Source organism: Mastacembelus armatus, chromosome 12, assembly GCF_900324485.2.
Source record: "Mastacembelus armatus chromosome 12, fMasArm1.2, whole genome shotgun sequence".
NCBI lineage: Eukaryota > Metazoa > Chordata > Actinopteri > Synbranchiformes > Mastacembelidae > Mastacembelus > Mastacembelus armatus.
Window position 1 is genome coordinate 8,977,550 of NC_046644.1, and position 18,006 is coordinate 8,995,555.

An 18,006-nucleotide genomic window follows, 5' to 3' on the forward strand; every position below is an offset into this window, starting at 1 on the left:
TTTTGGGAACGCGATGACCTGTTCAAGGGAAAGGGCCCATATTTGAGCAGGAGTGGAGTGAGACGGTTAACGGATAACCTCCTCCACTCTCTGAGACACCACACTGGGTCTGGATGGCCGTCTGAACAGCTAAAGGCTCCTCTAAGAGAAGAGAGGAGTGAAGTAAACACTCACACCACACCAGCAACGGACCCCTCATCAGCCAAGGATCCCCCCCTCAACAGCACCTTCAATGTTGCCCTCTCCACTGCCCTGGGCCCCGCCAGCTGCATCCGCATCCTCTGCAGACTCATCACTGACCATCCCATCCCCGGCTTCACCAATGGGATTTCCAAATCATTTGGAAACCTTGGTGAAATCAGGAATTAAAATGGTGCCTCTGACCCCTAACCTGGCAAGGTCACGGGTATTATCATCAACGCCAGTCAACTCATCCCCCCAGCAAACACCTGTCTTTCCTCAGAGCACCCCTGTCAGAGCCCCCGCACCTGCTCCCGGACCAAAGTTCCTGATTAGCATCAATGCTGCTATCAGTAACTAGGACACCCAGGGCCTCTGCTGTTCTAGGACTTATAGCCATAATAAACCACTTATCGACCTGAGGCCCAGGGAGAGAGCACTCTCCCCTAGTGCTATAGCTCCAGTCAAAACACGCAGAGTGGCTAAAAGAGTGACAGTTAGACTGTCCAATCAGAGAAATCTAATTCAAATCCCTTGCAGACAGATAATCTCAGGTCCTACTCAAACTAATTTGAAAGTTGCAGTGCTCAATGTCAGATCTCTATGTAACAAATCATTTTTAATCAATAATTTTGTCTCCTCTTATAATCTTGATTTTATGTTTTTAACAGAAACATGGTTAGATAGCAGGACAGCAAATGCAGTTCTTATTGAATCCACCCCACCTAATTTTACATTTCTATCAGAAACACGAGAAAACAAAAAGGGTGGTGGCGTCTGTGCCTTTTTTAGGGATAATATGGTTATCCACAGACTGTTATTTGGGGAGTTCTTATCATTTGAGTATGTATCTTTTAAAATGGAGCAAAAATTCTCTCTCTCTATACTTTTTATTATCCTCTACAAACCTCCCCAATGCTGTCAAAATTCTATTGATGAATTTATTGAGATGCTTTCAGTCGTCTTCACAGAGTTTGACTGTTTGGTTATTACAGGTGATTTCAGTGTTCACATGGATAAGGCCTGTGACAGATATGCTTAAGAACTTTCTGCCGTCCTTGAAACGTATGGCCTTAGTCAGCATGTTAGTGAGCCGACCCATACCAAAGGTCACACTCTGGACCTTGTCATTACTAAGGGTGTTAACGCTTCTAATATCACTGTGATTGATGTTGCTTTTTCTGATCATTTTTGTGTCTCTTTTGATTTGTCCATAATTCCCAAAGATGCAACTGGACCTACACTTGTTCAGAAAAGACACATAAATGATAACACCAGGAAACTGTTTATGGAGATGATTAGGTTTGAAAATACCACTTTCTCTCATGTTGAAGACTTGTTGAATTCATATACTTCAAGTGTTCTAAATGTCATAGATGTGATTGCTCCTGTTAAGGATAAATTAATCAGGAACAGGCAAAAGCCACCGTGGAGAAATGATGACTCGGTCAGGGCACAGAAAAGGGAGTGCCGGAAGGCCGAACAAAGATGGCGTAAATCAAAGCTCCAGGTTCATTATGACATTTATAAGCAGATGCTGTGTGTGTTCAATGAAACTCTACGTAGAAAGAGAGAAATGTATTTCTCTGAAATCATCAACAACAGTAGTAACAACTCACGTGTCCTGTTTGCTACAGTGAGTAGGTTGACAAACCCTCCATCTCCATTGCCATTGGAACTAATTTCAACATCTAAATGTAACGAATTTGCATTATTTTTTAATGACAAGATTCAGGGTATTAAACAAACAATAAATTGCACAAGGCAGATACCAACTCTGCAGCCATCCAGGAAACATTTGGTAGAACTGACACACTTTACACCAGTAAATGACATAACAGTTGAAGAGACCATCTCAAGTCTGAGCTCATCCACCTGTCGCCTTGTTTTACCCACTAAGTTTCTGAAATCAGTACTAAGCAGTTTGTTACCACAACTCACTCAATTAGTTAATAACTCATTACAGTCATTTCCAAGGGCTTTGAAAATTGCTGTCATCAAGCCTCTCCTGAAGAAGAGCAGTCTCGATGCCATGGGACTGAACAACTACCGGCCCATATCAAACCTGCCGTTTTTAGGCAAAATCATTGAAAAAGTTGTTTACCAACAACTTAACTGACTTTCTCATGCTAAACAACTGCTTTGATGATTTTCAGTCAGAATTTAGGCCCCATCAGAGCACTGAAACTGCCCTCATCAAGGTGACAAATGACATTCGTCTGAACACCGACGCTGGCAGAGTCTCTGTCTTAGTACTGCTGGATCTAAGTGCTGCTTTTGACACAGTGGACCATGTGATCCTGTTACAAAGGTTAGAGGACTGGATAGGCATCTCTGGTACTGCCCTTAAATGGTTTAAGTCCTATCTTGAAGACAGGAAGTATTTCATTGAAGTTGGTAACTGTGTCTCAGACCAAATGGTGTTGACATGTGGGGTCCCCCAAGGGTCCATCTTGGGACCCCTTTTGTTCAATCTTTACATGTTTCCTTTAGGCCAGTTAATACGCAGCAATAATGTGTCATACCATAACTATGCAGATGACACTCAGATTTACTGTACATTTCACTCACAGCTGGTGAATATGGACCAGTCAACTCACTGTGCAGCTGTATTGAACAGATCACTCTGTGGATGCAAAACAGCTCTCTCCAAATAAACAGTGACAAGACTGAAATAATCATCTTTGGGCCTCAGAAACAAAGAGAAAGTATCAGCAGTCAGCTCGAGTCTCTTTCTCTAAAATTTAAAAATTAAGTTAGAAATCTAGGGGTAATCATGGACTCATACTTGAATTTTAACAGCCACATTAAATCGATAACATCGTCAGTATTTTACCATCTCAAAAACATTGCCAGAATCAAAGGGATCATGTCTAAACAAGACTTGGAAAGACTCATCCATGCTTTTATCTCTAGCAGGTTAGATTACTATAACGGCCTGTTCACAGGGCTCTCAAAACGAGCTGTAAGGCAGCTACAGTACATTCAGAACGCTGCTGCTCAGGTCCTGACTAGAACCAGGAAGTACAACCACATTACTCCTGTTCTCAGATCTCTGCACTGGCTTCCTGTCTCTCAGAGAATAGACTTCAAAACAGCACTGCTTGTGTATAAGTCTCTTCATGGCTCAGCACCACGTTAGATCTCTGACATGCTGATGCCATACAAACTCTGAGAACATCAGGGAGAGGCCTTCTGCTCGTGCCCAGAGTCAGGACTAAACAGGGAGAAGCAGCGTTTCAGTTATATGCAGCTAAAACCTGGAATAGTCTTCCTGATGATGTTAGACAAGCCTCATCTCTGGCAATGTTTAAGTCCAAGCTAAAAACCGTTCTTTTTTGTGTGGCATATAACATATGACCAAACTAGCCCTGACAGTGTTTTATCCAAACCGATCTATCTGCACTCAGTTTCCTTTAATATTAATTTTTAACTTTTTATTATTATTTATTTTTTCTTTTTTAAAACTGTCTTATCATTACTTTTGTCCAGTTGGGGGAGACAATCGGACTCACGGTCAGTACTCTAACTTGATTAGGTTGGGAACCTTCGATCTAAAGCCAATTGGGTCAGGGACTCAGGGGTTAGGAACCCTGGCGCTTTAGTGTTATCCTTAGAATATGGGTCTAAACAGCTGTAGACTTAAATAAGGGGTTTGGAACCTCCAGCTGTAGTCTACTCGATCCTAGACGTAAGAGTCCGGGACTCAGGATCGTCTACGCAGATAGTCTGTGTTGAGGTACTTTTAGTCCATCAGGGATGGGACAAACTAAAAGTAGGGGACCCACAAATATGGGTCAGCGTGGTCCGATAGTCGATATCATAAGGGGCAAATATGGTGACAAAGTGGTGGCATGCCTTTTTATTTTTTATTCTTGCTTATGTCTTTTATTTCTGTAAAGCACTTTGAATTACTCTGTGTATGAATTGTGCTATATAAATAAACTTGCCTTGCCTTGCCTTGCCTCGGTCAGGTTGGATGGGGACCATCAGTGGACAGCCATTTTCAGGTCTCCCCAAATATGTTCATCAGGGTTCAAGTCAGGGCTTTGGCAGGGCCACTCCAGCTACATTTACAGAGTTGTCCCTAAGCCACTCCTGTGTTGTCTTGGCTGTGTGCTTAGGGTCGTTGTCATGTTGGAAGGTGAACCCTCTGCCCAGTCTGAGGTCCTGAGCTCTGGGGAACAGGTTTTCATTGAAGATTTCTTTGTACTTTGCTCCATTCAACTTTCCCTCAACCCTGACCAGTCTCCCAGTCCCTGCTGCTGAAAACACCCCCACAGCCTGATGCTGCCTCCACCATGCTTCACTGTTGACACACACAATGTTTAGAATTGAGGCCAAACAGTTTGGTTTCATCAGACCAGAGAATCTTGTTCCTCAATCTGAGTCTATCAGCTGCTTTTTTGCAAACTCCAAGAGGCATTCATATGTTTTGCACTGAGAGCCTTCTGTGTAGCCACTGTGCCATAAATCCCAATGCCTTTTGCCTTTAAAGTACTTAGGAAACTGTACTTCCACATCACATCTACATCATAAGCTAAGTTTACTGCCTGACTAGTGTGCTTATCTTAAATTGCCCTTTATTGAAAATAGTCCTGATCTGTAAAGGGATATTAACTTACCGTATATATTAATCAGTTTATCCATGATCTGTGGCTGTATTCATAAAATGTCTTATCTTACCACTAGGTCTCCTTTTAAATTGTACTTAAGGTTCTTAGCTAAGAAGTGTCTTCATAAGATCTTCCAGAAAGCTGCTCAGAGCATTGTTTAGTGCAGATCTGAGAGAACTGCTAAAGGAAGGGTTGGGGTGGAAGTGACCTTGTTTCTGTACATGACAAAATGTTTCATAAATAAACCGATTCTTTATGACTACCCTGATTATGAGCAGGTGGTGAATGTGGGACAAATTATTTGGGAATATGAAGTTTAAATCCCATTGCATCAGATAGCTAGATTTCATGCTTTAATAGGGTAGTTATAGAGCACCAGTGCTGTATGTCAGTCCTGTGATGGTCATGAGATCAGTTTTATTCATTTAGTTCATTGCTGCTGTCGTTCATTACTGATTTAATAATTCTGACATACAGCTGAGTTAATTTTTCCATCTCTCTTACATAGGACCAAGTTACAGCTCTAAAATCAATCAACATCAACCAACATTTATTTAAGATGTGCCTTAAAAGGTTTTTTGAACTACAGCAAAAGCATAAGAGTTCAGAAGTTAAGACTGACACATTCCTGTGTTGAGCTTCCTTGAACCTGGCCACCGAGGAGCTATTTTTAGCTTTAGGATGTTTGTGAATACAGTGATTGCCTTATTTTTGCATTTCCATGGTTGAAAGACTAACACAAGAAAAACAAGTCACTGGTGCCTCAGGTGATTTTTGCTACGTTTTCATAAAACAGGCTTCACAGGTTGATTTAAATACACTTAAAGAACACAAGAACAAATTTAAACGGATGTTGTAACATTAAAAATAAGTGACATTTAGACAAATCAAGGAAAATGCATTTCACAAGTTTAGGTTTAGAACTGGTCAGTATGACAACGTAATGGCATCAAAAGAAAAGATAAGAAAAAATGGTGGGGGTTTAGTAGGCAGTGATTCAATATCATATGGAGTTGAGAATAATACTGCACTGACTTTCACCTTTCCACCCACAGTTTTTGTCAATCTGTAAACACGCACATTACATCATATCCATTAAATCCAGGAGGGCGCAATTCAGGTTTAGGTTCAGAATGGATCCATAAGGCGTAAACATGAGGGTGTTGAAAAGAAAGCTCGAGCTTGGAAAGTGAGTAAGTTACTCTTTAAGTCAAGTGGTTTAATGAGAACAGGTAAGAGGCTTTGAGGAGATAACATTAATCAAAAGATAAGTTCAAAGGTAAAATAAGAAAGGAAAAGAGATGCAACATAATATATAAAAAATAAATAAAAGCTACAGGTGGCTAGTAGGGAAAAGAGGGTTAGTAGAACATGGTTCTTAGGCCAATTTCATATGGACTTGAGAACTGTGTTATTTCTTGACTAATTCTATTGACTTTGACCAATTTCTCAACCCACCTTTTTGGTCAATCTGTAAACATAGATTTTAAAATCTTCCTGATTGTTAGTAGCAATATTAACTTGTTTACTAGAAATTCAGCACTAATTCTGCATACAGCAGGTATGTATTATTATTATATCTTTCATAACTACTGCAAGCTGCCCAATAGTTTTATATTATTACAATGGATCAAATGATGGTAGCTTGCTTTTAGTGTGGGTTTAATTGATTTCAAATCTGCAGTTTCCCTGAATTGGTACTTCTTTGGTGGTGTTTTTGCGTTCGTTTGTTACTTCTTCTAAGAAATCAAACCTCCAAATAATCCAAATCCTCCTAAAGACCCTTACAACATGCCACGTGGTAACGTTCTCTTCTCCTTCAAAATTTCTCAAGGATTACAAGGGAACTGCAGAGGACACTGTTTATGCAAGGTGGGCATCATCTATTTAATAATCCATTGACTTGAGGGTGAACCATTCACCTGTCTGGAATGTAAATGTTTAACAAAGACCATCTGTAGCAGAGGACAATATCAGGCTCTGATCACTTAAAGACTTGGTTTAAGTGTGTGAGTACAGCTTGGTATTAAATGTATCCTGTTTACTCAGCAGAACAAATCAGTGAAGTGTACTCATTACTTTTCTCAGAACCTGAGCCAGTTTGAATTTATTGATGAGTGTGCAAGAGTTACCATTAATATCCATGCAGCCTGATCTGGATGTGGTTTTCGGTAGTACAATTATTCCGCAACAGATTTCTTGAGAACTTGGAGTAATAATTATGCTTTAGTTAAAAAGTTACCAGCAGCATGAAAAAATGCACTTTGGGTGTTTGAAACAACAAAATATCAACTTGCAACCAATTATATGGTTGTATTGTTTCACAGACCAAACAGTCGAAATCTCACAGCAGTGATGTCAGGTTGGCTTCACTGATTTCACAGTATTTAGACTCATTTCTTTTCATTAGTATTCTGCTACAGAAGTTTGTCCATCTATGTAACTGATCCAATGGCTCACTGACTGCACCTGTGCCCAGTATATTTCAGACACAGGGCTCTGTAAGCACTGATTGACCTCTTAGGCACTGAAATATTTGCTATGGATTTTCATGCACAGGTGCACTATGTGGTGAAGCTGCAAGAAATAATATTTGTTTTGGCCTCATTTTTAAGGGTATTTTTTCCTCAGGTCAGCAGGTTTTAATAATGAAATAATTCAGTGGCGATACAGAGTATAGAGTAAGAAATAAACAATCCAGCCATTAAAGCCAAGTACAATTTAATTAATTAACAATTAAATTTTGTTATAGCAGCAAAAGCCTGGATGTTACTACTAATAACAACACTGTGTTCCCAGTAAGACATCTCTTCAGCTAAAAGAAATGTAGCCAACATTCATTACATTAAGGTTTTTCTAATGTGATATGTCAAAATGTGTTCTGTGAAAAAGACCCACTGCTGCAACTTTTATCTCCACAATATGAAGTCACCGTCAGCCTGAATGGCCCTGCCAGTGTTGCAGCTACATCTAGTGGTAGTATGGATGCAGTGTGTCATTGCATTAGAGTCAATGGTGTCTGTTATTTTCATTTCACTGGTAGTGAAAGAATCTCATTGAATATATGAGTAAGACTTAAAAGATAAGATAAACTTTATGAATCCCTAAAGGGGAAATAAAGCTGATAAGATGCCATGTATTGAAGCTTTTTAAAGTGTTGTCATGGCACAGTTTACTTTAAAAATGAACGTACTTGAACACTGAATTAGGATTTATATAGAAAGTGTGTTTTTCAGTTTACTCCTGTAAAGAGTAACCATTTCCCAGAGCTTTTCTGTGGGAACTACGTGGAACAGTCCTGAATGTGGCTAGGTTCACAGTTACTGCTTTGATGATGAAACTGACCTCTTACCTTCACATGGATGGAGATAAGTTAAGAAATCCCCCGGCAGGCTTTATTAAAAAAAAAAAAAAAAAATCACATATTAAATCCTGGAACAAATTGTATTTTCAGTGGACATATCCAATGGAAAACCAGATTAAGCTGGATTCACAAAAGAACCAAGAACATCTGTTGTTGCGACTTGCCTGACTAATTTCTTGCAGCCCATAGAAGGATAAAATACTGACTCTGTATCATGGGGTTAAAAATAATTTAATGTTGGCTCCAGAATAACCTTAGAGCCTAGATGTTTTTAGAAAACCCAGGTCCAGTTAGGACATTGCTGTGCTATGAGACAAAGCTGTGAGATCTTCGTGCTTTCAACAGGCTGTAAGTCTTGTGGGATTGTGTTGGAGTCTGTGCATTTTGAAAGGGCTCAAAGTTGATTCCTCCTCTAGATGTTCCCTGATTGGTTAATGGCCAATAGAGTCAGGGCCAGCACCAATCAACCCAGAAATGCAGTTCAAATAGGGTTTTCAGTAACGGAGTGAAAATTGGGCATGATCGTGTTTTGTTGTTACCAAACAGGCTGACGAGAGGCTTCATGTGTAATTGCCACCTGTCACCACCAACAAATGTGTTTCAGGCCCACACAGAATAATATTAGTCCATGTTTGATGCTTGTATCTTAACTGAGGACAGGAGCACAACAGAGTCCAAGTGAGGTATTAAAAAAAATGCTGGGACCTGCTAAAATATCTGAGAAAATAGTTTTATCCAAACAATTTGATATATGTAAAATATTTTTGTCATATTTTTATTATTTCACAGGTTGAAATCTAAAATCTTTTCAGTTTTCAAAATTCCCCAGAAATTAAGCAATTTCACTAAATATTGGCATTCTCCATTTCTTACAATATCTCCATCACCAAAAATAAACATGAATTTTGGGACACAGTCATCTGCTAAAAGTTGCCACAGAAACAAGATGTGGACTTTGAGGGTGCGCATCAAATTTACAAACAAAAGATGATGAATTCACTGTTTTCTGAGGCAGAGATGTGGAAAGAAATTAAAATGCAGATATGAGTGATGACAGAAAGTAGGTGGCTGAGCTGGTTTCACACCTCTGTATCGACCTCCTAGATGTGTTGTGATAGATACAGAGTGAGATGGAGAGGTCACTTATGTAAATAAGCATCAAACTGTGCTGTAGAGGTGTTGGTATTCTACCTTTCAGTCAAATGACTATATAATGTGTTGCTGAAATGTTCCCATTTCTTGTTTTTACAGGATAAAACAACATGTGCTCATGCAAATTTAGTTTAGCTTTTATTCTTGTAGCAGCATGCATGCACTGAAATGATTTGCTAGGGACAGAAAAAATGAAGATAATTTAAGAAAAGATTTTGTTGTGGTTAGAGGTACTTAACTAATAAATAGATTTAGATCTGAAATTGAAAGTTTTGAGAACCAGAACTGATATGCATTTTTTCTTTATATTTCCATCCATTATGTACAGAATCTTTTTGAAAAATAAAAAAAAGTACAGAAATTTAATGTATTACCATGTGCAGAGAATCCAAATTGTAAATTATTTAAAATACTGTATAGAAATATTGCTATGATGTGTTAAAAATATTTATGTGCAAAGCCTTTCTCAAAATATCACCTTCATATAATCCTTTCTAATAAATTTTTTTGCTTATCTGTGTTTAAAGACACTGGGTCCATTTCACAAGTTTAATCAAAGCATACTCCATATACCTGAAACATTTGCTTGTCGAGATACTGTACATGTACGGCAGAGTGTGTTTGAATGTCTTATGTGTACTTTGTATTTATAAACTCTACTTTATAAAATCTTTAAGCAAAAAAGTAATACATAAATTCCGATATGTGTCATTTCTTGCAGGATGATGAAGGTGTCCATAAAGATGGACTTCGGTATTGGCAGTTAAAATGTCTACAGCTTTGAAACTTTCAACCCACAGAGGTAAGTGCAACAATTCCTTATGTGCCACGAAATGTGAAGGTTGTTAAGTGTATCAGTACAGTTAAAATAAAATAATTTTTAGTCTTACTAAAGGGGAACAATGTTGGTAAATATAAAATACAATAACCTGCTGGTCACCTGCATGATCAGCCAGCATTTAGCTCTGTTATACAATGTCTTTTATTGTTTTCTTTTTTTGCCACGCGGCACCAAAGTATGACAGTTTTAAATTACGACACTGTCATCAGAAACAGGAAAAAGCAGAGGCTTCTGGCTTCCCCCTTATTCAGTCAGTCAGTTTGGCTTGTAGTTTTTTTTTTGGACCGTTAACTTGATAATGGACTAAGAAAAACAGTTGAACAGTGGAAACATATTAGTGGTGTGTTACAGTCCACAAAATAGTCAAAGTACTCTAAAATGCACCAGTGTGTTTCCCAGGGATCAGATTTGATATTCTGCAATCATTTTGCAATAGTTTCTACCAGCTCTGAACAACCCGGGAGAACATCAACATACTTTTAAAAGAGTAATTTCCAGGTAAGATAACATGTTCGACAGGAAGTGTTGGGAGGCCAAAATTTCAAAGGTTCTCCACACCTGCCGATGATGTCAATGTAAATGATATTCATTGTGCTCCAAGAGAGTCCTGTGACTCATGCTCGTTGGCCAATATCGTCCGTCCATTGTCGCTGTAGCTCCGGTTTGGCAGGAAGGACAATCTAGAACAGAAAGAAGCCTCTTTAGTAAACTTTGATAAAATAAAAGTTGTAAATGTACATATATTTATTTTTCTGTTGATCAGCACAGTCATGTTATTTATGTATTGTATGGACTTTCAGACAGAAACAAAATAGAAATGGCAAATTGGATTTGGGATATGCTAAATATTTTTAAAACACCATATTAGTAGTATTCAACAACACTGATCTACGCATGTATAATGGCTTGTGCTGGTTTGATTTTATCTGCACAACATCAGAAAGAAAGGTTATGGTCAAAGCAGGCACAATTTATCATTGCTCTGCTGGCTGAAAGAAGCAAAGAAGAAAGTGTCAATGGCTAGAGGATGGAGGCATGGGAAATGTGAAGAGGAGGGAGATAAGAGAAATAAAGTAAATTTCAATGTTTGTTTTTACAGTGATAGTTTGTCTAAAGTACAAATTTTAAATATAAGAATACATAACATAGCAACAATCTTTAACTAATTGGTGATTTGTCTGTTTTTAATGGTCCATTTACAACAAATGTTCAAGAAAACAGCAGCAACATTTATTTGTTTTTAATCTGGAAGTATGTTTGCGCATGACAGACACTTTTACTGTTTGAAAAGTACTGCAGTATATGTACAAACACATGCGTACAGAAAATGTAACAATTACATATTGTTGTCCTGTAGAAACCTAATTTAGGCTTTTTACTAATGATATAAGTCATGCTATCAGACATTTTAAATCTTTGTAAATACTCTTAAATATGTGTAAAAATCTCTTATAGTTACCACCTAATACATTTGACATGTAGCTGTATTCGTTTCCATTCGTTTGCTGTAGTTAAAGCTTGCTAACGATGAGCACCCCACTGAGGATATTGAGAGTAATAAGTCTTTCCACCAGTATGTTTTTGGTTGAACTGTACATAAATCAACTTAATGACTTCAATTGCTGTATGCTGTAAACCCTACAGGAGCCACTTTAGGAGCCAAGAAGTCATTTACTCTGGAGGCATTTTGTCCTCATTCCTGCATGTGGCAAGGGACTACCAGGAAAGAAACACAGTCAAACACACACCTGAACAGAAATCCGGGTGGATTCCTTCTGGTAAGTCCCTTTGATTGTCTAGTTGTTATCAGACCAATCACTACAATTACTCTGCGCACACACACACACACACACACACACACACACACACACACACACACACACACACACACACACGGGCACACAGAGTCCATGTGGTGGCATGTATGTGAGGGTGAGAAGGCGACGGAGAGAAAGATAAACAGGAATGTTCTGTAACTTCTGCTCCTCGTTTTTGTGTGTTTTCTGTACAGGCGGTCTGTTTATTGTACAAACACAGTTGTGTCTCACTGTCTGTCTCCCAGTTCATCTGTCTGTCATAGAGTTGTGGATGAGATTCTCATCATCCACTAGGCAGGGAAGGGATTAGCATTAGATACTACCACCCTGAATTACAGGGAGGAAATTCAGGGAAATCTCAATCTCATCCAGATTTGCATCCACATATTTCCATATTTGTATTTGATTAAAGGTAAGAATGAAACTGTTGATCTAATAATAACGTATATTCAAACCATACATAAAAAAATAAAAAAGGAAGCCTAAACTCAGCCTGAATAAAAATCTCTGCCAGAAATGGCTCTCCTCACTGCTCTAAGAAAGATTAAACATTTATTGAGTTTATTTTAATTGATTTGTCACGCAGAAATCCTTAAAAACATCTATTGCTTTACATGAGCCAAAATAAAGGCCAGCTTATCCCTTACATCTGTCCCTCGGCTGTGTTATATGAAAACTACAGGCAGTGTCATTTTAGACATACTTAACTGCATTAATTTAATACTTTACATTTGGAGGTGTTTGAGTTTTATCCTGCTGTGTTTAAATTCACATGTACACTTTGACATCAATATGCCGCCAATAGAACAAAGATGTTGTTTATGCTTCTTATCACTGCAAATTAATTCAACTTCAGTTGAGATACAGGTCACTATGCTCGACTTACATACTGTATATGGTATTGTTCACAATCAAAACAGAAACACGCTGTCCTAAGTCTTATCTGTAAGGCTGAAGCAGATGTTTTGACTACACATATCAGATGATATATGACACTTAAACACATACACGTGAGATATATTAGCATAGTACACTGCACATATCTTTTCTCTGACATTTACTGTAACAGCTTCTAACCACAAGCAGTGTGGCTTCAATTTAGTCTAATCTGTTGTGTTAAAAGATTGAAAAACCAGTGTATTCCCTGCATAACAGAACATTCCCAGAGTTTGAAACCTGTGTGAAGGGAGTGTTGGAACTTTACCAAATGTAAATCAAATCTTATTACATCAGTTTCATAAAGAGACCGCAGGGCGAACACTTTGTCCAAAGATAGTGCTTCATTCTCACCAGAGTTTTCCCTTCTGTGTCTCCTTTAATCTATATCACTGTCTGCTTCTTTATGCTACAACAGGGATTTTTCTTGCAGCACATGTGCATTTTTGTGTTTTCTGCTATTGTGTTTGGTGTGAGGGCAGTAAAATATCTTATAGGGCTATGTCAACTGTCAGTTGTGCTTAAAATAAAAACTTGGCAGGCAACAGACACCTCCCGCATGATAAGAGAAAGAGGGTGAACGGAGACATCCTGCACTTTGCTTGCCAGGCAGCAAATATTGAAAACCCTTTCTGATTGTGTACATGGATGGTGCTACCTTACAGTATGTTTGCAAGATTCGTAATGCAATCAACCACTATTCATGGTCCACACAGGATGGATCTGTTTTAGATAAAAAGTGAATTAAAAATAGCCTGAATTCCCCTCCGACATATTGTAGATTAAAACACACATCAAACAGCTACATGCTTAGGAAAACTCTGTGAGAAAGGAAGAAGCTTGGCCTAAGTGATCTTAAAGGGGTTTTAGTTCTTTTGAGGAAAGATGAGATTTTAAGTAATGGCAGACATTTCAGATTCAGATTAGAGATTATTATTTTTTTATTTTTTGTTCACACATTCTTTGTGTATGTTGGTTGTGTGGAGTTAATGGTTTGGACTGCTGCAGGCTATTTGGCAGGTTGTTTTCTAATGGGAAACGTCTTTTTCCCATGTTAATTTCCTATAGTGCTCTTGCTATGATATGTAAAAAACAAAAGGGTTTGGGATTTTTAGTGCTTTACCCTGCAGGCCAAATGAAATCCTTATCCAGGGTATATATTGTAAAAGCAATTTTTTCTGATCAGTGTTTTTCTATTGTGTTTTCATATCTTTAGTCAGAGTAAAAAACCAGTATGATCCTGTCAAAACCCATGAAAAATCTCTATGCACCCTTTCTTATTTCTACTTGTTCTCCAGTCCAATTAAGAAAAAAAAAAAAAAACGAACTAGCTGTCTCCTTTACAATCACTTGCTGTCCCATAAGTCACTTATGTGAAAACATCATCTGATCCGTGACCTTAAGACAGATTGACATGAGATAAGAGCAGAGGTTTGTGTTCCTTTCATTTTCTGCTAATATCTTTCAGGGACATTAAATAATTAAATTTCACTCTTATCTCTTCCCTTTCTGAGCTGATGTAGTGAGGAGGGAGTGCTGATGGGGTAGGAAGATAAGTCAGGTTTTCCTGCAGTAACACTGAGGGGCAGGGTGGTGGGATGTGGTGGTGGCATTGGCAAATTCTATGATTGAGCTTGTGACCGCACAGGTTAGTTTTAAGTCTGTTGACCAGTAGAGCGGATATTACTGGAAGAGCTAGGTTCTACTCTTGGAAAGCCATAGGAATGTTTTGGGGTGTTTTATTTCAATAATGGCAAAGTGTATCCTTTATACTTCTCATTACTGTGACCACAAAATGTAGTAGTGATAAAACAAATAAGGACTTGATTGTTGTCTCTCCTCTCTTCTGTCCTCTTTCTCTAACACATACAAATAGAACAAGTACAGACTGAAATTTTACTTGGAGAGCTCCAGTACTCCAGGGAAATTCTTTAGCTAATTCTCTGTGAATTTAATCTGGGCCAGTAAGGCCTCACTGTTTTCAATACAACAAATACAGTATGTTGGACAGATCAACAGGGAGCTGAAGGATGACTGACTTGAACTACTTTTTTAAATTTAGGAGCACCTGGGCTGACTTTTATTGTGTTGACATAAACAAAGCAGAGATACAAATACAGAAACAGGAAGCAGAAGTGCTCTGCTAGTATCACCATGCCATATATTAAGCTGTTTAATTTTTGTTTTGGCATGTAGGAAAATGGACGTAATACAGGACACTCAGCCATATTAATAATATATTTCAGGCTTTTACTCCCTGAGCTTTCTTTGCACACACTGCCATACATAATGTCATTTCCTCCCTCCTCCATGTAATTTGTTTTGTCCTGGGTAGAAAATGCATAGGATATTTGCCGTCCACATATGCCCCCATCTAATCTTTGAGTTAGGTGTTTCTTTCAAAACTTTTATTTCAAATTGAAGAGTCTTGCCTCTGTTCCAACCTAAACCGAATTAAACACCACATTGTAAAACGTTAGGGGTTACAAGACAACAGACTGTGCACTATAAACAATGAAAACAAAAAGGCGTGAGTGATGGTTAGACTGAGCATTCACACAGCACACAAACATGCCCCAAAATCCAAAAGTAACTAGTTTAAATTTAAAAGGTCCCATCATTATGCAAGAAAAAGTGATTGAAGACAGACGGTCCTGACCCAGATTCATTCCTCCTCTCTCATCAAACCATGTTCTGACAAACCTTAAAGAGTGTCTTTGCCACTCCAAGAATAAAACATACTGACCAGACAGTGACACATGAACATTCAGGTGTTTGAAGCTTCACTACGATAGCATTCAGATGGCAAGGAAGGTTTTGGCACAAACAAGCCTTTGAAAACTTTGAAAACAAAATTTGATACTGACTGACTGAACCACAAACAGCATACTTTAACATGATCCCTCACTGATGTCCCTCATCCCCTTCATGAGCGTAATCCCTATTTCTAGTACAGAAAATCCTGTGTTGTATATTTAGATGCCTAGTATTTTGCCACAGAAGAAAGGGAAGCCATTTTCACTCAAGAAATCTTTTAATGCAGTGACCTCATACTGCATACATTTTGCTTATGTGTCAATATTAAGTTTCTTATAATGAATAGAATATTAGGCTGGTCCCTATGAGTCAGCTCCAGAGTTGTTTCTGTGTGTGCAGACTCTCATTATATACCAAGAAAGCCCCTGCTTCTATCCAAACAGAGCTTGTTTTGTTATAGAAAAAGGAAAACAGTTTCATCTGATTGAGTTTTGGACCTTATCCCTCCTATCCCATTGAAGTTAAATCAGTTCACTTCCTGCTCAGTGATGGCTTCCCTGATAAAGAGAGGCTGTCTCTATTTTAGATCATGGAGTATACATGTGTTTGCCTATGTGTGGGTGTGTGCGTGTGTCTGGTACATCAAAATTTGTGTTTATTTAGGAATATATCATTTGTGTTAGGTCATATCTTTTGTTGTCGTTTTGTCTTGCCAACTTTTTTCTGACTCGTGGCATATTATTGATGGATATGACCTGTTCTGGACCATTTTTTGGAGCCCATGATTTTATGACCCCAGGTATTAATTTCAATTTGAGTTTAAGTTAAACTGAGTATAGTTTACTTTTGGATTCTCAGCACTATGGTGCCAGGTCAGAATAACACTATATTTCAAACCTATTTACTATAATATTAGGAAACTAGCTAAAAATGTGGTCATTTTTTGTCTTGTGTTCACATACAGTAATAGAGCTATGAACAAAAACAGAAATGTGCTGCCTAAAAATAAGAAAATGAACCAGAATATTTTAGAAACTCTTTGGAAATTGTGAAGTATACACAGTTTGTAGTTGACAGGCAAAAACATACAAATGTATCATATGATTGACATATAAGTGTGAGTCCATTGTGTCTTTACCATGTCGGTCATTGATTTGGAAGGTCAGTTACTATATTTTTCTATACTCAAGAGTGAGGCTTTTTTATTTAATAAAATTTAATTTGTATAAGATAAAATGATCATCAATCAGTCAATTGTAGCGTTATCTGGATGTACCAAAAATGTTGGACAGAACTCTAAGGGCTATTGGCCAGTTACTACTGTGAACCTTAAACAAAACACACACCTCTATTGTTCTGTCAGTCAAATACACACAATATTGCACTCACACGCACAATCACAGCTTTGTCAGCTGTTATAACTTAAGTATGAAAAATAAGACTAGATTGAATCTCTTAGCTGAAGCTGTAACAGCTGGAAGCTGTCTGCAGCCCCAAAGCCAACTTGACAGCAGCCGAAAAAAGAACATCAGTGCTGATGAATTATGGCAGCATTGACAATGGAGATACGCCTTATTTCAAACTGTCCGTCATCTTTCATTGTTGCATCTTAGGATGCATCTACACACTATATATATGAGTGGGCTACCACTAATTTTTGAAGGTGTCAAAAGCTCTCAAGGTTTCTTCCATCTTTTTCTTAATAACATTTCTAGGCATGCACTTTAACTTTTCCAGATGGACTGCGCGCTGATTTCAACCTGAGAGCATTTTTTAAACCTAAAAATGCAGTTTCAATTTTGAACCCAATTACTGAAAATTTTCTATAGGATGAAGAAAAGATTAGAGAAAATAGCATTTCATTCTCTGGAACACACAGCAGTCCTTTCTTACATGAGCCAAAGATGACAATAGAGATGCTAATAAATTAAAGTCATCTACAGATGGTGTGGCTCAGACTTTAACACAGAGATATTAAAAGCCAAAACAGAATATATAAATACTGTATGTGACTGTGATTATCTAAAGAAAGCACCACCATTTATTTTGGGAAAAAAAAAGCTGCCAGTAGGATTACTGTCATTAAAGTAATTAATAATAATCTCCTTTAAATATGTACATTAAGACATATATCTGTTTTGGAACTAACGGGAGTTAAATGTGATCCTGTCTTATCTGTCAAGTGCATCGGAGTGAAATCAGACTGTGCCCTATTTTGATGACTAACCTGTGGCTTACGAAAGACTAGTCATCATTTCTCCTACCTACTTGCTGTTGCTAAGGAAACAAAAAATTAGAAAACCACTCAAAGCAAAACAATTTTTTAAAAAAACTGAATATTTG

General features: G+C 38.0%; 2 protein-coding genes across 3 annotated transcripts in view; one reads left to right on the forward strand and one right to left on the reverse strand.

The window, feature by feature from the left end:
- Positions 1 to 10,033: 10,033 nt before the first annotated feature.
- dusp4 (dual specificity phosphatase 4) overlaps positions 10,034 to 18,006 on the forward strand; it is a 69,054-nt gene continuing 61,081 nt past the window's right edge. Inside the window, exons 1-2 of one of the 2 annotated variants that reach the window (XM_026297926.1) lie at positions 10,034 to 10,114; positions 11,798 to 11,931. The gene's annotated coding sequence lies outside the window, so the exon portion shown is untranslated. Of the gene's footprint in view, positions 10,115 to 10,519; positions 10,652 to 11,797; positions 11,932 to 18,006 lie in introns of those variants that run through there. The other variant, XM_026297925.2, reaches the window with a different exon arrangement.
- Positions 10,644 to 18,006, reverse strand: part of LOC113124803 (5-hydroxytryptamine receptor 4-like) — a 30,384-nt gene continuing 23,021 nt past the window's right edge. Inside the window, exon 7 of the mRNA XM_026297924.2 lies at positions 10,644 to 10,833. Coding sequence (XP_026153709.1) covers positions 10,740 to 10,833 — 94 coding nt within the window. The 3' untranslated portion in view covers positions 10,644 to 10,739. The remainder of the gene's footprint in view (positions 10,834 to 18,006) is intronic.